Source organism: Pipistrellus kuhlii, unplaced genomic scaffold (genome assembly GCF_014108245.1).
Source record: "Pipistrellus kuhlii isolate mPipKuh1 unplaced genomic scaffold, mPipKuh1.p scaffold_m20_p_15, whole genome shotgun sequence".
NCBI classification, from domain to species: domain Eukaryota; kingdom Metazoa; phylum Chordata; class Mammalia; order Chiroptera; family Vespertilionidae; genus Pipistrellus; species Pipistrellus kuhlii.
Genome location: NW_023425460.1, coordinates 9,939,422 through 9,961,588, shown reverse-complemented (window position 1 = coordinate 9,961,588; position 22,167 = coordinate 9,939,422). Strand labels below are relative to the sequence as shown.

General features: G+C 54.8%; 1 protein-coding gene across 3 annotated transcripts in view; it reads left to right on the top strand.

The window, feature by feature from the left end:
• Positions 1–22,167, top strand: part of CDH23 (cadherin related 23) — a 387,029-nt gene that overhangs the window by 145,098 nt on the left and 219,764 nt on the right. For all 3 annotated transcript variants that reach the window (XR_006741668.1, XM_036438196.2, XM_045581750.1), the window contains exons 7-9: positions 10,326–10,520; positions 14,122–14,250; positions 20,702–20,780. Coding sequence is in view for 2 of the 3 variants with exons in the window: in XM_036438196.2 (XP_036294089.1) it covers positions 10,326–10,520; positions 14,122–14,250; positions 20,702–20,780 (403 nt within the window). In the remaining variant the exon portion in view is untranslated. The remainder of the gene's footprint in view (positions 1–10,325; positions 10,521–14,121; positions 14,251–20,701; positions 20,781–22,167) is intronic.

Below are 22,167 nucleotides of genomic sequence, written 5' to 3'. Positions count from 1 at the left end.
TAGTTTTCCTCATCATGTGAATTTCTCTATTGTTTGATAATCTATAATGTAACAGTTAAGAACTTTGATGCCATTTTGATTCCTGATCCTTTGAACATAGTCTTTTGTTTTCTCACTGGAAGTCTTTGGAATTTAAAAAAAAAAAAAAAAAGTACTTAGTCCTTTGAAACTTCATAGTTTTGCTCTGTGGGTCTGTCTTCTGAATAAATAGTGGTCTTTTTGACCTGGGAATGTCCTTCAGATCTGGAAGATTTTCTTACCTTACTTCTTGGCTAATTTCCTTCCCTTCATTTGCTCTGTTTCCTTTCTCTGGAATCTCTGTTAGTTGGGCATTGGGTTTTTTGAACTGATTCTCTAATTTTCTTACTTTCCCCCCTCATTTTCCATCTCTTTGACATTTGTTCTACTTTATGGAAAACTTCCTTTATCTTCCAACTCTTCTGTTGAGTTTTTCATTTCTAATAGCTCTTCTTTTTTTCTCTTGGAATAATCTCATCTCAAAGATACTATGTCTTATCTCCCTAAGGATGTTAAGGATACTTATTATTGTTATCCCTTTTTACTATCTCCCCACTACCACCACTGACTTTCATATTAGAGGTTCTTCTCAAATGTTTCATGATCCTTAGTTGTCTGTTCATATGAAAAATGGGCCCACATTTGGCTGCCTGGAAGCTCGCTGTATGTGTTAGGGCAGGGTAGGGTGGGAGGCTGCTTGTTAACCAACGGGCTTCATTGTGGGACAATTAGGTGAGGAATTGGCTGTTTCTTTGTGGGAGTTCAGCATGATAATATTGAAATATTTGTGTTCTCTTTTAGGCCAGTTTTCCTAATTCCTGTTTTCATGAGACTGTTTTAAAGAGGACTGATCATGGCTAGGAGGAAAAGGAAGATGTAGATTTTCATGTAATCTCCTGTTTTCTGGGCCTTGTCCAGCTTCCAGTCTGACTCCAGAGTCTGATTAACTCATTCCCTTCAGAAAGTAAACTTTTTGTCTCCTGTAGGAGTTGGGGAAGGTATCTGGGAATCGAACATTCTTAAAGATCTGCAGCCAGTCTTCATTTTCCAGTATCACCTGTTGTCCCCAGTCCCTGAGCTTTTCTGGGGTTTTGAGACCCCAGCCTATTGGCTTTCCCCTTTCGCCTGAGAGTTTTCAGTTCCATCTGTTTCGTTGCCAGGATTTTGTTGACATTTCTCATCTGCTGTCATACTTTCTCCTGTTCTTTTTGCCCTAGTGGATTTATGCATTTTTAATTCTCATATTGTCATTTGGTGTCATTTAGTGAGGGGCTGGGACAAAAACAGAAGTAAATGGATATGCTCAATCTGCCATGTTTAACAGGAAGTCCTGATTCTGTAGAAACATTCATTGAATGCCCTCTATGTACAAGTGGCAATGTTAGGACTATAGAGGTGGCCAAGGTAAATGACAGAGAAAGGGAATGACTTGGAGAATGTTGAAGGAAAAATGGACAGGCCCTGTGGCAGATAAAGAGTGGGAGGCAAGAGAGAGGGCAAGTGTGACATCACTCCAGCAGGTGAGAACACTGGCAGTCATCGGGAAGGCCTGGGGGCATTAGGTAAGCACTCAGATGCATGTCTTCCTGGGTTCAGAGGGGCAGTACACAGCTGGAAGCTGAAGAGGAGGAGGGACTCGGGATTGGGAGAGTGCTGAGCTGGCTCCTAGGAGATGTGGAGCAGCTGGGGAGATGCTCCAGCCCAGTCAGGGTGTGTGAGCCCCAGGAGCTGGCACCTCCACCTGGCGACCTGCCTCGGCTCTCAGGGCAGACCCAGCACCACATAGAGCCCAGCACACATCAGCTAAGAGAGAGCAGACTGTGGTCCAAGGAAGGGATGTTGAGATGTCTCTTCCTGGCTCCTCCACAGAGAGGTGCTAGAGCACGTGTGTGTACATGAGGGCTTGTGCACACACGGCTGTGCCCTCTCCCCAGCAGAATGGGGCCACCTGAGACATCCATGGGGACACCATTGGTACCTGCTTCTCCAGGTTCTCTTTTCTGCACTGTTTCTCTCTTTAGACCACATGTGTCAAACACAAGGCCCGCGGGCCAAATCCGTCCCGCCAGGCCTTGCAATGTGGCCCGCACCGCGCTGTCATCACTGCACTCCGCTGCGTTTCCATCACAATAACAGTTTATGACTGTTCAGTAAACCATTCGGCCCGCGATTTAGGCTGGATTTTAGATTTTGGCCCCTTCTCTGATTGAGTTCGACACCCCTACTTTAGACCCTCTTCTCAGCTGGTACCCACATACACCTTATCACCTAGTTAATACCGTGGACACTATTTCTCCTCCTCTGTGAGCCAGAATGCTTCAGAACGTCTAAAACTTCCCGTGTGACACCCTCCCACGGCCCTCTAGGGAGCCCTACCTCCAGTGAGAAGGTGCCTGCTTTGGCATTCAGGGAAACCAAAGGTATCTATTCCCCATAACCAAAGGTATCCCCGTTTGCCCCAGGCTCCCCCTTGTCAGAAGGGCCTTTTCCTCTGACTTTAATTCTTCTTGTCACAGTGGAAGCGAATTTCCTGATCCCAAGGGAAAATGCGCAAATTCTGAGCTACCCTCTTCGTTCTGAAACTTTTTGGGAGCCATAGCTCCCTGTAATCCCTTCCCTAATCCAGGCAGCCTGTAGCCCCCAGCCCTTCCATTGAGGGAAGAGATGGATCCACCCCACTTGAATAGGGACCTTGAGCCCACACTCCCCCTTCATCTCTGGGGTCCCCAGAGGCGGGCTGAATTTGAACCCTGATTCCAGCACTAATAAGCTGTGTGGCTTTGGACAAGTTGCTTCATTTCTCCGAGCTTCCATTTCCCCTAACTGTAGGAAAAGTGAGGTAATGAGGTAAGATGTATAAAAATGCTGACCTTGGAGGGTTGATCCCCTCCACTCCCCCACCTCAGAGCCCAGCAGCCCAGCCTCTGGGCAGCAAGCACGGGTTCCAGGAGGGTCTGTTCATAGTTGGGGTCCACGGAGGCACCCGCTCCCTGTCAGAGCTCTGCCAGGAATCTATTACGAATGCATTCTATAACAGGCTTTATAATAAGATATTAAAAACTGGCGGCATCTAGCAGCATTTCATAAATATTAATATTGCCTTTAGAGATGGCACCTACCATGGAGATGGTGGGACTGTTGCTGAGGTTTGGTCAAAAGTACAGAATACATCTAGTGTGGGGGGAGGGGATGGTTATACCGAGAAGATGAGAGGGTATGGCTGCATTTCCCCCTCCTCTCCTCCTCTCTTTTTCTGAGTCAGTTTTACACTTCCTTTGTCCACAACTTTTCCTCTGTAACTTCCTTATTTCCCTTTAAGTTCGTCACTTTCTCCTCGACTTCCCTCCTTTCTCTTTTCTCCTACAAACTCTCCCCTTCATTCCCACCTCCCCTTTGGCTCCCAGTTCTGCCCTCTCACCTTGTTGCCATCCCTTCTTCCTCCCCCTTCTCCCCTTCCCCTTTCTACACTCTCTCCTCCCACGCTCTCCATCTCTGTTTTCCCTACCCGCCCTCTTTGCCCCTCTCTCTGTCTGGCCCTCTCTCTCCCTCAGTGCACTTGCAGCCCCCCCCCCTCCCTCCCACACACACGTGTTCCAGTCAGCACCCAAGCCGCTTCTGTAGAAGCCTGCATGTAATGTACCTCACACTGCATGTGAGAAGTGAGCTATTTATCATTATTATTAACGAACAAGATCCCTTGCACGGCAGAACTTTCCCAGAGTCTATTCCCTTGTCACCCCGGGAGTAGCGAAAAGATTTATTTGTCTGCGAATTGCACGGGGTGGCCCATTTACAACAGGTCCATCACAGGTGACATGGAGCTTAAAGGGGACCTGGAAGAGGCAGGGGCCTGCCCTGTCTGCCACCCGCCTGCAGCGGGCCCCTTGCTGAGGGGGACAGCTGGGCAGGTGCAAGGGTTTTGCAGGGGATCATGCCTAAACACACTCCCTGGATCCCAGGAGGCATGAGCAGTGCATTGTGGGAGATTTCCACTGAAGTGGCCCAGAAGCCATGAGAGAGTGGGTAGGCCTGGGTGGGGGTGCTGTGGGGAAGGAGCATAGGAAGCAGCTGAGGCAGAGCAGGAGTAGTCGCCCCCTACGGGGCCTGTTCTCCAAAGCCCAGCTGCTCCGTTCCCACAAGAAGGTGGACCCAGCACCTTCATTCCATGATGAATACACAGAGAGAAGTTTTTCTAGGATGGGGCAGCCCTACCCCCAGCTGAAATGTGCCTTTGGCCCTGCCTCCGTGGCCCAGGCCCACCCTAGTGATGGTCCTCAGATCCTGGACCTCAAGCCCAGGCACCACAGAGGCACTTCCTCCCTGGTCTCCTGGTCTCCAGGTGGGCAGAGCTTGGCTCTGTGGGGCATCGCTCCTCCAGGCCTGTCAGCTGATGCTGCCAAGCCCATGGTCAAGCTGTCCCCTGCCCACCCCTGCCACCCCACAGGCCTGCTGGTCATTGCAGGGACCTGAGTGAATTTGCATGTTAAAAGAGACACTTCAAAGGAAGAAGGAGCCAGCATTCACTTATCCAGGCTGCTTTCTTCTCCCCCCATTATTACCTCCACAGTCCGGGCTCTGTGGCCAGAAGCTTTGCTTTCTGTGGCCCAGCCTCAGGCATGAAAGGGAGGCAGTCCCAGCAGGTGAGGCTAAGGGAGAGCCTGGGGCAGAGCTGCAGGAATGAGGATGCCTTGCCTGGGGCTGAATGCATTCTGGGGGCCTGGGGAGAGTCAGGGGCTGAGACCTATGGGAGTCAGTGTGGGCAAAGTGGGCACCCACACAGGAAGGACAGAATAGATCGGATCTCAGCACCACAGCCAGGGCCTTCGAAGACCAGGCAGGGGGCGCCCAGAGTCCCTCATCTCTGTCTTTTTCCCTCACTGTGCTTCATTCTTTCCAAGATGGGCTTCCTCTGCTTGCCCATGGCTTTCTGCCACCTTCAACCTGTGGCCTCTGTGTGTCTTCAGCCTGTCATGGTGCCCACACCAGCCCTCACCAGACAGCAAGGATCTTCTTTTCCAGGTCCCCACAGAAAGCTGATTTCGTTTCTAATACCCCATCTGATTGGGCGTTAGAGTCAGGTGGTCACCCCTGGACCAAGCCCATGTGGCCTGGGTCTGAAGTCACTTGGTATAAACATGGCTGCCTAGGCCCCTGCCCTCGAGCAGAGAGAGCTGTGGGTGTCAAGAGCACCTTCACGTGGAAGGAGGGTGAGTGGGGAGGCAGTGGTTGGCATCTGTGGAGGAGGTCACAGAAACACTATAGATGAGTCAAAGCCCTGATTTCCAGGCACAGGTCTGCTGTCGTCCACCTGGGAGACTCAGCGCCAGGCACACCCCCTCACTTTTCCCATCTGTAAAATGGGGAGGCTGGACTGGATAATCCCCACGGCTCCTTCCAGCTCTCACATCTAAGCCTTCCCTGAGAGGGGCCTGGTCAGGCCGGCCTCTGTGCAGGAGCTTCCTTGGCCTCCAGGTGCCCGCCCACCCCTGCATCAGGCCCCTCCCCTCCTTCCACGGGCTCTCCAGACACACTCCGGAGGGTCTCCCGCAGATCTCCCACCCTGACTCTGTCTGTCTGCAGCAACCGGGAAGCAGTCAACAGAAATGTTCTCTTTCTGAATTTTAAAATGCCTATTTGTCTAAGCTCATGAGGAAGAGATTGACTGTTTACAGTGTCTAATACCCCCTTAAATAGGGCTCATCGCAGGCTGCCTGCGATGGCATTTTATTACTACAGTAATAATTACAACGACCGTTTGTGGAGTATTGCTCAATATTTTCGTGAACCTGGCTCAGCGAGCTTCCCTCCTTCCCTTTTCTCATGTAATCTTTCATGTAGGTGCTGTTATCAGCTCCATTTTTACATGTTCCTTTACGTGAGGATACTGAGGCCAAGTGAGTAACTTTAACAGTATACACTGAGTGGCCAGATTATTATGATCTCCACTCAGTGTGTGTATATATTAGAGGCCCGGTGCATGAATTCGTGCATGGGTGGGGTCCAGCCAGCCTGACCAGGTCTAGGGGACATGGGTGGTTGGGTAGGCCTGCCTGCTGATCAAACTCCTGGTTGAGGGGACAATTGCATATTAGCCTTTTATTATATAGGATATACACTGAGTGGCCGGATGATTATGTGTTCAGAGATCATAATAATCTGGCTGCTCAGAGTATGTCTGAGGGCTCCGGCAAATAAGTGGTAAGTAAGGCTGGGACTCAGACTTGGAGTCCACGCTCTGAGCCACCAAGTTTCGCTGCCTGAGGTGTACTTGGAATCCCTGATGCACCTGGCACCACTGAGGAAATGTGCTTGCGTGGGCCTGCGCGCACATCTGCACGTGGCCACGGAGCAGCAGCTGGGAGCTCGGAGGGCCCGCGGCGCACCTGCTGATTGATGACTGTCCCCTCACACCTCATTTCCCTAACGGAGCATGGCGCCCGGGACCCGAAATGCAGGAAGTCAGCATTCTCTTCTCTCCAGTGGCTCGTCCCTCCTAAGAACATGGATGGCTCCTTGCCAGGCCTATGTAAAACCTTTTCTAAGTTATGCAGAAATTAAATGGGTTTCCACTGCAGGGCATGAGACATAAAAGCCAAGAAGGTCAGACACAGGACCATCCCTTCTTTTTTTCTCCTCTGTCCTCTTGACTCTTGCTCTTAAATCTCCTGATCAGATCCCAGAGACCCTTCCAAGAGACCACGCCGGACGGACGGGTAAAATGTCCTCTCCTCCCGGAGGCAGCAGCCTGGACAGCTGACATTCTCTCTGGAGTGGGAGCCATCCCTCTCCTCTGGGCGGTGGCTCTGTGTGTGTGACACTTCTGTGGCAAAAGTGTCCCATCAGGGTCCCCCAGGGAACAGTTCATTCCAAATAGTTCCAATAAAGGCATTTCAGTGAAGAGACTGCAGCTGAGGGCTCAGAGGGAAAAGTGGATGTGGCTAAAGGCCACTGAGAGATGCTAAGGTACCAAGAGACTTACCCGTATTTTTCGGCATATAAGACGACGTTTGAAACGAAAAAAAAGCCTGCTCAGATTGGCCAGAGTCAGAGAGGCAGTCTATTAAAAAAAAGAACTGGTGTTGCCTCGGAAGTGGGAGGTAGTCTTATACAGCGAATATAGGCCTAAACCTATGTTTTAACTGTAAAAAATTAGAGGGTCATCTTATATGCCAGAAAATACGGTAGCTGCAGAGGAAAGCTCTTACTAACCCTGGGGCCGGATGGGGGAGGGAAGGGCAGAGTGCTGCCAGAGGCCTCCAACAGCTGGGGCCAGGAAGGAGGGCTGGAGTTGGGGGAAGTGGGGAAGTAACACCCCAAACTATTTCTCTTGGCACCTCCCCAAACTCTGAGCTCTTATCAGCACCCCCCATTGACAGAAGCTACCCGGCAAGGGAGCCTGGGGATGCAGTGAGGTCACCCTGGCGAGGGCAAACAGAGGGAGAGGGGGAGGCAGAGCAGGGTACTCAGTGGGTCTGGGGGCGCAGACAGGGAATGCTCGGCTCAGTATCATTAAAATTCATAGTGCTTAGCACCTCCCTGCCCTACCCTTGAAGGTGCTCTTGTCCGAAGTCCTCTACATGGTGTTCCGGCAATCAGATCACAACTGCCATCTTCGAAGCGCTCATTATACGCTGGGACGTTTACACTCATGACGACCTGGACTCTTCATACAAACCCTCTGGGATGTTATTAACCTCCTTGTACAGAGAGGGGGCTGGGGGTCAGAGACAGGAAGAAACTAGCCAGAGACGCTCGGCAAGGCTGGGTTCCAACCGAAGTCCGTTCATCCCTGAAACCCCAGCGCTTGTCCGCTCTGCCTCCTTGCACACTCGATTCTGTTTTTGAGGGAAGGAGAGCATCTGTTCTCCAAGCCGCTGAGCTGGGCGGGGCAGACCTAGCAGAGAAAAAGCAGGTTCAGAAACCCAGACGTTGCCAAAACCGGTTTGGCTCAGTGGATAGAGCGTCGGTTTGTGGACTGAAAGGTCCCAGGTTCGATTCCGGTCAAGGGCATGTACATTGGTTGTGGGCACATCCCCACTGGGAGGTTTGTAGGAGGCAGCTGGTCGATATTTCTCTCATCGATGCTTCTAACTTTCTATCCCTCTCCCTTCATCTCTGTGGAGAATCAATAAAATATATTTACAAAAAGAAAAGAAAGAAACCCAGATGTGTTAGGGAGCCTGCTGGATCTGAGAAGTACAGACTCTACCTGCCAGGAACTATTAAACTGATAAGATGCTACACATGATCTTAGCGAAAAGAGCAAGGAGCCGAACCTGCCAGGAAATAAAGTGTGAAGGAGACAGGGCCAGACCATGCGGGCCTGCATTCTGTGCACCGGGCGCGGGGAGTCCTGGGTGCTGTGAGGAGAGGGGCTCCCTGTCCGCCTCTGGCCTCAGTGCTGAGTCTGGCCATTGAGCCTGACTCTTGCCTGGTGATGAAAAGGACCGTCGGTTAGAAACAGTGGCAATGCCATGGCTTCACCCCCCCCCCCCCGGGGGCCCTTCCAGCCTGACTAGAGACCATACTAAGGACACGCTTGTCTCAAGCAAGTGGTCCTGGGAAGGGCTGTTCGCATGCCCAGGCCTGGTCCCCAAAGAAAGAAGCTGCCCACAGCAGTGACGCAGGGCCCGGGTCACGGCGGCAGCCGGAGAGGGGCAGCGATGTGGATGCTCTTTTTGAAAAGAGCCTGTGGTGTCGGAAGAGACCCAGTCGCTGTCTCAGTGTGAACAGAGCACAGAGGACCCCAAGTATGGTGTCCGCGCGCGGGGAGCTTACAGCCAGTCCCACCTTCCTGTCTGGGAGGTGCCACTGTGCTGGCATGGCCTGGGCACTGCACAGAAGCGCTAGGGAAGGAACTGCCAGCAGTATTTTAGAATTGTTTTGTATCGGGCTGGAGATCATGACCGAGACCTGGGCTCATGGTCTCCCACTGCCATGCCTGTGCCCCGTGCAAATGACCTAACCTCTCCAGACCTCAGCTGCTTCTTTTTTTAATTTTTAATTTTATATTTTATTGATTATGGTATCATGTAATTGTCCTCACCCTCCATTCCCACCTCAAACCCCTCCCCACGTATACCCCCACCTCCTGTTGTCCGTGACCACTGGTTAGGCTTATATGCATGCATAAAAGTCCTTTGGTTGATCGCTCCCCCTTTCCCCCACCAAAACAGGACAGTGGCTACCACCTGGAAGGCCACTTGTCCGCAGAGCTGACAGGTGCAGTCTCCGGCACGGAACCTGGCCTATGGCAATCATTGGGCAGGAGCAGAGATTTTTACCTTTTTGTCTCTGTGAAGGGCCTCGTTAGACTGCCTGTCCTCAGATGTGTCCAGAGCTCACTAAATTATGACTAAATTAACTCAGCCAACAGTGAGCAGGCACGGCTTACTGGCCATGCCTTGTGGCGGGCTCTGCGGTGATGGAAGCCGGCAGTTGGTGCAAACAGATACTCACAATATCACGTGCTCAGTGCTGTCCTAGAGGCTCTTTTGCGGATTCTAAGAGATATTTCCTGAACATCTGACGCATGCCCAGCACTGTGCGAGGCGAGGCAAGGCCCCGTGGCTATCGTAGAGCACACGGGCTCTGAGGGAAGACAGACACTCACTGTGAATGATGGAGGGGGAGAGGGGAGGGCAGAAAATCCCAGGGTGCTGTGGGACCCTGAGTATAAACAGTGGCCCGGGTGGGGCCGAGGGGGGCTGCCCTGCCTCAGGGGTCTGAAAGTCTCCATGAGGAAGTTGCATTTAACCAGAAACCCCAAGTCAGAGAGGGGCAGGGGTCTGTACTCACTGAATGGCAGAGGGCATCACGAAGGCTCCTAAGACGTGTGCCCCATCCCAGGGCAAGCCGGGTAGGCTCTGTGGTGCCAGACAAAGCCCTCAGCCTCCCCCCCCCCCCCCCATGCCCATAGCACACACCTCCCCACCTCCTGCCCTTGAAACCTCCTGACACGCGGGCTCCGGACCTGAGGCCTGGGCAGCCGGGGTGCACTCAACAGAGGAAGCGAAACTGCCCAGAAGCAGGGGTTGGGGACCGGGAGGCTCTCACCCAGAACGCCAGGATGAGCAGATCATCTTTGGAACTGGCGCCGTTACAGCCACCAGGAGGCCATCAAAAAAGGGGGGGAAGTGATACCGCGTTTTAAATGCCTCTGGACCCTCCTGGAATAAAAACAACAAGGCGCGGGTCTGGTGGCCGGAGGGCCTGGCCAATGGGCTTCGGGGGAATAGTCGCCGATGGAGGGATGGAGGCAGCTGCTCCGAGCTGCACTCAGCCTTTGTTTGCTTTGCTTCCCCCAGGACACGCCGGTGGGGACGCCCATCTTCATCGTGAACGCCACAGACCCCGACCTGGGCGCGGGCGGCAGCGTCCTCTACTCCTTCCAGCCGCCCTCGCCGTTCTTCGCCATCGACAGTGCCCGCGGCATCGTCACGGTGATCCAGGAGCTGGACTACGAGACCACGCAGGCCTACCAGCTCACCGTCAACGCCACGGTGAGTGGCCGTGCCGGGGCCCACCGCCAGACACGGCCTCTTCCCAGCTGTGAAGGGGGGGACAGGCTCAGGACTAGTGATGCCGGGGATACTGACCGTCATGGCAGCGCATGCTGCTGAGGGTCCGTGCTGTGTCCCTCGTGTTGTGCTGAGCACTCAATGCATTGTCTTCGCTCAACCTCACAAGTGCCCTGGGTCGTAAGCATTATAAAGATACCCAGTTTACAGGTGAGGAAACTGAGGTACAGAAGCCATTCAGTGGCTTGTCCGCAGTCACCCGGCAGCAGGGCTCCAGCCCCTCACTCCGTGGGACACAGGGCAGAGGTGTGACCCCCAGCTCTGTCCTGACACCACCCAGCACTCCGGACACAGAGGGGTCCTGGCCACTTCACTAGAGTGATGACACTCATGCAGGAGGGAGCACCCATCTGCACCAAGCACCACGCTGGGTCCTGGGAGTTCCAGGATGAGCTCGTCAGGAGAGGGGGGGGCAGGAGAGAAATAATTGTCCCGCTTTATGCCTCACACTGTGGAGACTCACAGCCCAGGAGTAGTGGAGGAAGGAGAACCCCAAGCTAGATTGTCTGACGCCCAGTCCGGTGCCCACAACCAAGAGCGTCTGAATCTCCAGAACATCACGGTCATTTTCCTTTGTCGCCAGCTGTTTGCCAGGGCCCTGGGGACAGGCACGCTATCCCCTAAATAGTCCTACCCTCTCCGCTCCTCTGTCCCGCCCCGGCTACCGCCTCCGGGTACAGCTGGAATCTTCAGCTGGGAGCCAGAAGAGCAGAATTTTTTACAAAGCTCAGGCCAAGAGTGAAACAAATTACTGGGGTCCCTCTTGACCCTCCAGGGCCCATTTGCCTGACACACAGCATCTGGCCCCTGGATCTGTGTCGCTGCCGTGGGGGCTGTCAGTAGCACAGGGGTGCTCCACGTGGCCGGTCACAGAGCCCAGGTCTCTGGGAAAGACCCACTGGATGGATGGATGGATGGATGGATGGTAGGAGGGCCAGATTTTGAAAGATGAGATTCCCCGAGGCTTGGTCAAGATGCAATGGCAAATGTTAGGTGTTAGCTGCCAGGGAGGAGGTGTGTGCCGATATTTGCAAAGCTGACTTACAGGGTTGGGGCACCAGCAAGGCCAAAAGCCGCTTTTTGCACCCACCTGTACCCTTCCGCACCAGCTTGCACCCACACGTGAGTGGTCCCCTCCTGCCACTCCCCCTGTGTCCACCCCTGGGCCCGGAGACACACAGATGCTCGCTCTCTCCTCACTATGAGCCTGTCCTTATGCGATCATTTCCATCCGCCATACAAACGGCTTTGTGCGGGCGGGGGAGAGGACGGAGCTGGGCACAGGCGTGAGTCTGGGTGGCGGGGCCTCTCACGCTGGGATGGTGAATACAGTTAAATTGCTGCTAATTACCCAGCAATCAGGCCTGGACGTGGGAGAGCAGGAGGGGCACAGGTCTCCCTTTGGTACTGATGGCTCCCTCCGCCCCACACCCCCGTGCCACCTCCCCTTCGCAGGTCCTTCTCGGGGCTGGTGCTGTGCCCTTGGCTGCTGTGCATTTCCCCAGCAGATCCTTCTGTGTGGCATTGCAGGGAGCAGGGTGGGTTCCAGCCACCACTGGGTGGGTACCAGGGTGGCCAAACGGGAGAGCTGAAGGCCCAGAGTGACAGCTGGACGCCTGGGAAGGTGCCTGCCCTGACAGACATGCCCACTCCCTTTCTTCAGCGTGGGCTGGATGTGGGCATCTGTGGCAGGAGCAGGACTGCAGCCGCAGTGTGGGATGGGGAGGGCAGGTGCCAGGGCGGACAAAGCCAGCTGCCAACAGAAGCCTGGTAACGGCAGACAGAACCACCGGCAGCCCCTGCCCAAGAGGTCAGGGACCTCCTGCCAGGCCTCCTCCTCTGGCCGTGTCTGCTGGTGGCCATTCAGGCCCCTGACTGAGGGCTCTCACCACGGGCAGTCCCCAAGCCCAGGCTGTGGACACTGTGGTCTTGGAGTCTGGGAAGCTGTCTCCCCGTGGTCCCTCTGCCACCTCTTCCTGCCTCCAGACTCTCCCTCCATTGCTGCACCCACTCTTCATTCCTGAAGGCCCGCCACTCTCTCCTTGGCTGCCCCTGAGGAAGGCTTCTTCAAACAACCAGCCCTTCCTTCTGGAAGGTTCCACAGCTCCATCAGCGGAGGGCAGGAGCAGGCACTAGGTTTGTGATGTGCGGAATGCCTTGGGTGTTCAGGTCACCCCAGACAAACCAAGGCAAGTCTAAGCCAAGGACAGTTGCTCCTCAATTGTCAGACCAGAGAATTTACAAGCCCCAGGGTCCACAGAGGCCATTTCATCTCACAGAAAAGGAACTTGAGACTCCAAGAGGGGAAAGAACTTACTCACGGTGGCCCAGCGAGTCAGGGACTGAGTGTACCCCTAGCTCAATCCCAAGCCAGACGCCCCACCCACCAGATAGCCTGGTGGGCAGGCCCAGGCTGGGCGGAGGGCCGGAGACCGGGTTCTGCGCCAGCCTGTTTGTGACATTGGCTAACCAGGGTAGCCACCCCGTAGTCAGGTTGGATACCCTGATACCCACCAAGTGATGCTGGAACCCATCCCACACTGTAGCTTCAGGGTCCCACATCAAGAGAGTTTATGTCAAAAGGACCTGAGTGTGAGTCCTGGGTACACACTTACCAGCTGTGTGACTCTGGACACGTTACATAACCTTTCCGAGTCTTTGTAAACGCATCTGACTAACACACACATGAAACCTACAAAAGCACAGGTGGTGCCCGCACAGCGCCTGGTACCGGGCACATCATCTGTATTCAGCGTGTTGCTGCTGTTCTAGTTAACTATTGTTATTCAACAGAAGTGGGCGATTTAAGTGGGCTTGTATTTTACGGTAATAAAATAGGGGTTTCTGGTTTTCTTTCTTGGTGACCTTTCACAGGACTCATTCCCAGCTAACTGGGAGGGTAAAAACATTGCCTGTCTGGCTGACGGGGATGGCCTGTGACCTCTTGGGATTCCTTCCTGGAGTCCCCCAATGTCACAGGCCCTGGAGCTCCCCCTGCTGGTTCCACTGGAAACATCACTTGATCATGTAAACCAGAATGCAGAGTAGAGAGGCGGGTCTCAGAGCAGCCCCTCCCGGGTGCAAGGGCCTTTCTTCTAAGAACTCCCATCCTCGTCATTCCCTTGATGTTGATGCTCTGTGATGAAAGGGGACAGAGAGTGGGCGTGGAGAGAGGCAGCAGCCCCCTAGCTGAATCCCAAGCCTGACGCCCCACCCACCAGATAGCCAGGTGGGCAGGCCCAGGCTGGGCGGAGGGCCGGAGACCGGGTCCTGCGCCAGCCTGTTTGTGACATTGGCTAACCACGTTCCACTGGGCTCTGGGGAGCTGTTTGTGTTTTCCTGCACAGGTCAGAGGTCAGTGTGGGGTCTTGAGTTCTAGAAGTTCCACATACCTGGGGCAGTGCAAGAGCACATGTGTGCACGTTTGTGTTCATGAATGTCATGCGCAGATGTGTGTGTTGTGTGCATGTGTGCTTGTCCACAACATCACTTAACCTAAGGCTGTGCATTTTTGTCTTCTTAGGACCAAGACAAGACCAGGCCTTTGTCCACCCTGGCCAACTTGGCCATCATCATCACAGATGTCCAGGACATGGACCCCATCTTCATCAACCTGCCCTACAGCACCAACATCTACGAGCACTCTCCGCCGGTAAGACCTCCCTGCCCTGGGGGACGGGGTCCTCCTTGGCTTTCCTGCTTCCCCCAACCTCTACGAGTGGCAGGGATGGGTGTCCTACCACAGGGAAAACCAACTCCCTCTTCACACAACACCCCACCTCCCTTCATCCCCAGGGGCTCTGAGTGGCAAAGAACAAAGAAACATCCGTGTGGCTCAGTCTTATCTCTCCAGGGCAATAAGTCCACCCACCTCTCTTGCTAACGGACACTGCGCCAAGATGACGGCAGCGTGCCCTCTGCTCACAGGCCCTCTCAGACGCGGCTCTCCCCCGAGAGCTCGCTGCTCCAGCTGCCCCTCCCAGTGGCTCAGGCTGTAGGTGTCTCAAGCCCAGGATCTCAGGAGAGACACTTGTGCTCAGGATTTTGTGCCTTGTCTTAAGGTCATAGATCACCATAGATCAGCCTGTAGATTGGCTGCCCTGGGGCCCCGTGTCCTCCTCCGGTTCAGTCCACTGTGACTGGGTGACTTTAAGAACAAAGCACATGCCTGTGCCCGCTCAGCTGTGAGCCAGGCGAGCGGTGACAGCACCCCTCGCCTGGTAGCCATCTGTGCTTTTTGCAAACTGGGATAGGACCCCCGCTGTGGGCCGATGAACCAGAAAAAGGCAGCTCCTCTGGGCAGGCGAATCCCCCGGACATGCAGCTCAGGAGCAGCTCCTGTGGGAAGAAAAACGTGCCCTTCCTGTGAGAGGCCTCAGTGGGCTGAGAGGAAGGACATACAAGAGGGTGCTCAGGGTTCCGCCTGCACAGCCACACAGGCTCTCGGAATCGGGCAGGTGAGAGGCGGGCTTCCCTTGACCAGGCTGCAGACCGTGCCCGTGGGCCACCACAGGCCAGGCAGCCTGGCCTGCCGTTTGGGGACTCGGTCTGTCCCGATGATCACACTGTGCTTCAGCTTCTGGGTGTGCTGGGGTAGCCACTTCCTTCTTGGGCCCCGTATGGACTGAAGGATCCAACAAACAAGACACTTGCTAGCCTCCTACAAAGGGTGTCTGAAGCTGCTTTGAGGGTAGAAGTTGGCGTCTCCATGCCTCCGCCGCAGCCTTCTCTTCCGAGGTGGTCCACGGACAGCAGAGGCTCCAGCTTTGGAGGCTGAAGGCTGTCTCCTCCAAAACACCTTTGCTGAGCTCACATCTTCTCAGCCCGGGGGGCTTTCCCTGACCTTTCAGGAGGCAGGCCCTCCCCCTGCCCTCTGTCCCGGACACCCGGTCTTAATGCTCACAATCCTAAACAGCCTGCTAAACAGTTCTCAGGTGGACTTAAAGTATATCTCGGCAGGGTTGGGATCTGCTGTGGACATCGTACAACATGGATGCTCAGGAAGTGTTTATGGGATGGATGGATGGATGAGCGAATGAATGAATGGTCATACAAGCCCTCTCACCCCAGTCATCACCTCTCATGCGAAAGACCATGCATCTGTTGGTTTTCAGCTCACAGATCACCTTTGTTAGAATTTTTTTTCCTGGCTTCATCCTCACTGGCCCACAGACACAGCCATCCCTCTCCCCTCAGCTCTGGTAGAATTGACTCCCTGTGCGGCCTAATGTACCGCTGACAAACAGTCACACTGTAATGCTCACTGATATGTAAGTGGGTGACGTTACAGCCCCCAGGGATCAAAACACCTGAGTCTCTGGAGCTTGTCACAAACTTCCTGGGGGTCTCCCAGGGCACCATGCCCAGGACCAAATGCAGAGAAGATGGGTAGAACCACTTGTTGATTGAAGTGAGGATGTGATGGTGGCTGGGCAGCCAGAGGAACTTGGAGAAGGTCCCTGCACAGCCATGCACTCGCCTTGGCCACATCACCAGTCTCCAGACTGCTTCCTCTTGGGAGACAGTGCCTCTCTCTCCTGAGGGGTTAGCACACTCGGGCAGAGCACCCAGCACGCACGAGCACTGCAGGCGTTCAGTCCTGGTGGCTGGGAGTCAGCCAGTCCTCAGTATAGACGTTGGACTGGGCTGGGGGTCCCATCCTCAGCTTCATCTCAGTAAGAAGGGTGCTGACAATGCGGGTCCTCTGAGACCCTTCAGTGTGTGTTTTTTCTGTCATCCCTCTATCGGAGCCAAGTAATTTAATTGTTTCAGATCTGCAGATTTCTGAGTTTATCCATTTATTCAGTCTATGTTTCACACTTTTGTTAATAAACTAGACGTCCATTAAGCCCTTCCTGTGTGCGGGGCCCTGTGCTGAGCCACACCCTCTCCTCCCAGATAATCCCACAGGCCCCGGCTAGGGTGACCCTCAGGCCAGGCAAACAGGGACACCTACTTCCCTGGGCGCCTCTCTCCTCATGCTTGGTTGCTTAACATCTGGTGTGTGCTCTCTTAGGCGCAGGGATCTTGAGATCTCTCTGCCTTGCTGGGCTGTCCCTTTGTCCCAACGAGGACACAGAAGCCTTCCTTTCTTACTGAGCTGGGGGCTGGGGGCTCTCCCTGCTCCCCTGTACCACAGAGCCATCTCTGAGTCCACACCCCTGCCTCTCCTCTCTGTCCCCCACGGGAAAGGAGCTCTCCAGCGCCCAGCCCTCCTGCACGGCTGTTCCGCTATAGGCCAATTCCGTGCTCCCGAGCCTGATGTTCCAGGTTTCTAATTGGTTTCTGCGCTTCGATCCAGGCCCTCCACGTCCCTTTACACAGCGTGGAGCCCGGACTGAACGCAGAACACCCTAGACCCGGCCAGGGCTGAGGAGCGCCACGGCCTGCTCAGCCTCCCGGGAGGGGGACCCAGGCGTCCCCATTCCCCGCCTCGCCTCAGCTGGCCGGGGCCTCCATTCAGACCCTGACCCACTCTCCCGCTTTATCTGCGGTTCCCAGCATGTATGCCCTCTCTCTATCACAGTATCAGGCCAGCATGCCTCATCTAAAGTGTATATATTACCTAATAAAATCCTTCTTATTTGGGATTATTGCATCAAATTTTAATTTCCTCACTCGAGCAGCGGCATGTCAGCCTGCCCGTCAGTGAAGGGCCGATAGAAGGTGAAAGGAGCGGATAAACTGCACAAATTACTGCCGGCCGATGCCTATCAGCCCTTTGACTGGAATTGACTGGAATTAAGAACTGAGAAATAGGATTTTCTGCCTCACAATCTGCTGTGGCAGCTCTTGTCGGAAGTCCCCTCCGCCCCTACCGGGCTCCCCCCCCAGGGCACCTCCCCCTCCTGAGAGACTCCCCTTCCAGGTCCTTAATCCTGTTGTGAAATAAGGGGAGGGGAGAGGAGGAAAGTGGGGGAGGGACCAGGATGGAAGCAGGCAGAGCCCAGGTGCTGGCTTCAGCTGCCTGCTGGCCAGCGTCTCTGGAAGGAGGCAGGCCTCTGAGAGCAGGGAAGCCACTTCCTTCTGGAGAAGCCTCAGCTTTCCTGGCCTTTGCCCTGAGGACCCTACTGGTTGCAAGCCTCATGGGTGGATGAGTGAGGCTGCCTCTCAGCCCTCACCCATCCCTTGCTTGGGCACACCCACCCAGGTCCACCCCAACACGGCCCTCCATGCCCAGGCACGCTCACCCACCTGTGACTTCAAGCAATGCCTGACCCTCTGAGCCCGTTCGCTGCTGTGGAGGCTGTGAGGAGAAGGGAGAGAGCCTGTGTTGGGTGCCCAGCATCGTGTTTTGCACAGAGTAGGTGCTCCCTCAGAAAACGCCTTGCCTCTAGGGTGGGGATTGCTCACGCAGGGTGCTGGGGAGTCTGCATTTGCTATCATTGTTTGGAACGGCACGTGCATTCAGGAAGAGCACCTCAGCTTGCTAAGGATGCTCACAGCGGCTCTGGGCCCCCGTGAATAGCAGGCACTTTCCTAGCATTTGCTGCTCTCCCGAGTTGCCTTACATGTGTCACTTGCTGAGGGGTGGGGACTGGTATTATACCCATTTTACAGATGGGGAGAACAAGGCAGCGAGAGATAGAGTAACTCAAAGGATTCAAGCCCAGGCAGTTAAACCCTAGCCCTCTTGCTGTACTGCTCTTCCCACCACAAGGAGTTGGGACTCCACGGGTGCATGGACCTTCAGCCTTGCTGGGGGCCTCCCCAGAGGTCTCCTCCCCACAATGTGGGTTCCTATGAGGAGAAGATGCCCATGTCGGGGGAAGCCCCACCCCCAGCCCTCCTGAGTCTGCCCACCTGCTCTCCTCAATGCACCCCCAGGGAGGGGCCCCGCTCCGGGCCAGGCGGAGGCCTGCTTCCCCGTCTCCCCGTCTTTGGAAATAAGTTTCAGTATATTGAAAATATAATCTGAAACAAGATCCGTGGGTTCCCAAGAGCCCCCTTTCCTCCCTGTTAATTCCTTCTCATAACATTGCCAGTCCTCGTGGCTGCACTTGTATTAAAAGCTCAGAGTTTTATTAAAAATGGATTTAGTTACCCAAAAAGAGATGAAACCCCGAACTTTGTCGGGAGCCGTTTAGATCTGACCCTGTAGAAGCTCAGGTGTGGCTCTTCCCGGGGAGCCAGCCTCCTGGTGGCCCGGCGCTGGGCTGCCTGCTAGACCCCTCTGAGCCCTGCCACCCAGTGCAGGGGTGCCCTCAGGGAGGGTCCACGCACAGCTATGAGGACTGAGGGTTCTTCGGCCACTAAGTCTCCTCTTTGTACAGGCCAGCAGTGCCCACCCCAAACCCCACAGCAGACCAGGGGCGGCCCCGGGACCCTCATGCCAGAACACGTGTGTGGCCCAGGCCAGATGAGGCTGTAAAAAAGGAGCTGTCCCCGAGTTCAGAAAGCCTGTCCTGGCAGCTGGAGGTGGGCCCTGGGGTGCAAGGTGCCTCCCTCCCAACTCTTCCTGGTCTCACTGCCAGGACACAGGAGGGGTGCCCACCATCTCACCTCCCCAGCCGATGCTGCCCCTCAACAGCTATCTCTACATATCTTCTGGAGCCCAGGGATACAGCCCAGAACCGTGGTCGGCAAACCGCGGCTCTTGAGCCACGTGCGGTTCTTTGGCCCCTTGAGTGTGGCTCTTCCACCCAATACCACAGCCTGGGCGAGTCTATTTTGAAGAAGTGGCATTATAAGAAGATGTCAGGGTTGATATTCCCAAAGTGTGGTACGCGTACCCCAGGGGTACGGGAAGAGTTTGGTGGGGGTACGCGTTGCACCGGAGTTTGGTGGGGATATGCACTGCACCGTGCTTAGCTGCGCCTAATTCTACTTTCTCATGAGTACGAGGGGTACTCAGCGTTACGAAAACTATAAAAGGGGCACACATATGTCAAAAGTTAGGGAAACACTGCCCTAGGGGACAGGGACAGGGCTATCCTGCTGTCCTCCGTGCAGGGACACTGCAGCCTGGGCCAGACCTGAGGCCGGCATGGAGAGCAGGCGTGGCTGTCTGGACAGCGGTGTGCTAGGGCCTGGGGACAAAGTGAAAGCTGCTCTGAGCCAGTGACTCAGCAAGTGGTAGTGATATCAGAATCCTCTCATTCATTCATTCATTCACTCACTCAGTTAATCAACCAACTGGCGGTTGAAGGTGCCCGTTCACATGGATCTCTTCCTAGAGAGTTCGGCTCTTCCAGCCCTTGCCTATGCTGTATCCTTTCCCGGGAACGCCTCCCCCTTCACTTTCTCTCCCTGGCAGACTCCTCATTCTTTATGACTCCACCCTAAACATTGCTACATGTAGGATCCTTTGCCAGCTCCTCCAGGTGGACATCTGTGTCTCTGCACCCCATGTGCATGTAGTGTACATGCATATGCCCTTGACCCTTTGCCACAGACTATGTGCTCCCAAGAGCAGGGACCCTCTCATCCCCGTCCTGGTAGTCCCGGCTCCTGGCCCCTCCTCCTCTAGAGCTGCAAGGACCATACAAAGGGTGTGGGGCAGAGCCATGTGCGGTAGGAACTGCCGGTTGTGGTGCTGGATGGGCAATGGTTCACAGTCATCCCTGGAGACATTTGCGTTTAGGACTTATGGTGCTTTCATTCTTAGAGTAATTGATCATTGATGTTCCTCTTTTCTCAGGTCCCAGTGAAAACAAGGTCCCAGGGTTTATGCTTTATTCATACTAAGGAGGGACATACTGAGACCAGGGAGGTGCAGCAGCCTTCCCAAGGCCACACAGCACTTGGGTGGGTGATTGAAATAGAAGTCAGATCTGTTGTACCCCGACTGGCTGCTCCTCCATCAGCTCTCCTCTCCTGGGTGGTCTCACCAAATGGTGGGAGGTGGGGAGGTGAAGGGCAAGTGAGAGTATCAGGAAGATGGGGCCTCTGCAGAGGACACCGGTGTTTGCCTGGGGTCCTCAGTGGATGTCCCAGGGGCAAGGAGGGTACCTGAGGCCTGAGCACCTATTGTCTCCTCCCCCGGCTGGCCTTGCAGCATCCACCTGAGAGGGAAGCTGTGGGTTCCGGGGCAGCTAGAAAGGAAGGGAGCAGCAGCTGGGGGCCGCGCAGCCAAACTCAAGCCCCTTCTCTCTCCCACCCAGGGCACCACTGTGCGCGTGATCACCGCCATCGACCAGGACAAAGGACGTCCCCGCGGGATTGGCTACACCATCGTGTCCGGTAAGGCCAGGCCGTCCCTGGGCCCTCACCACCATCGAGAAAGAGCCACTGCAGGGGTGTGGGTCTGGGGAATGGGTGTGCGGGACGGTGACACGACCAGCTCTGACCAAAGGAGCTGGAAAAGGGACTGACTGCCTGAAGGAGGAGGGAGCAGGGGAGGAGAAACTGAGGTCTGAGACTACCCAAGGCAATATGCTCACTACGGGAGGAGGAGAGGAGCTTGGGATGAGGCTAAGATGTCTGCAGCTCTTGGGTCAGGAGCGTGCGCCAGTGTGCAGGTCTGAGGCCTCTGGCCCTGGGGGCTCTGAGCCTGGATCCTGGGTGACCCCCATCCAACCTCCTGTGGTACTCCGGGTTTTCTTTTCTGACTTGATGACAGAAAGAAATGATGTGTTGACATCATTTTAGAACTAATAGCTGCTTGGGCTGGTTTCATGTTCTTTTCACATTTCTGACCATTAGAAATTTATGTGTTGTCTGGACTCTAGCGGGGCAGGCACAGAAGCCCTCCTCTCCCTCCCTGGCCTCTTGGTTGAGCAGAGCAATGACAGACTACAGAGAAGGTTCTGGGTGATGGATTCCCTGACCCATGTTCCCACCCAGAGACTGAGGTAGCAGCTCTGTCCGACTGTCCCAGAACGGGGGGCTTTGATGCACGGAGCTGGTGAGGCCTCCAGGAGAAGCTGCTTGCTCACGTACAGATGCAGGCTCTGGCCCTGGCCTCTCACCCCTGCCCACACAGGCCTCCCTGCTCCGCCCACTAGGCAGCAAAGGGCCAGCCTGGCGCATGTGGGCAGGTCAGACTGATGGCCAAGAGGATGGCAGGCTGGCAGGCCACCAGGCCGGTGTCCACCCCATCACACCTCTCTACCACACCCCCAAGGATAGGGAGTGGCATTTGGGGGCATTTTTGGCCTCAAGCTCAAAAGGCACCACGATGCAGCGACCAAGAACATAGAGGATGGGATCGTGAGCATATGCCTTGGGTGGTCTCATACCTCAGTTTCTCATCCATAAAATAGAAGCAATAAGAGTGCCTGCCATGGGTGGTTCAAAGGTCAGAAGACAGAACGGTACTATATGTGAAGAGCTTAATGCATGCATATGAGGTATTTTGTAAGTATTAGCTGTTATTATTACTGCTCTAAGCTAATGATTCTCTTGGGGAGCTGGGGGTTTGTCGGACGGAGGGAGACCTCTCACATCCTTGGGAATGCAGGAGATCAAGGGTATAAGGGGCTCCCTGTGACCGGTAGCTGCTGGCATGACTGCTATTTGCTGCTCAGCCCAGGAGACCCAAGGCCCAGAGCTGCCAGACCAGCTCAGGTGCAGAGCAGCAGTGTGGGTTCAGGCCTCTGCTCCCTGCACTCTGCTTCCCTGTTCTGAT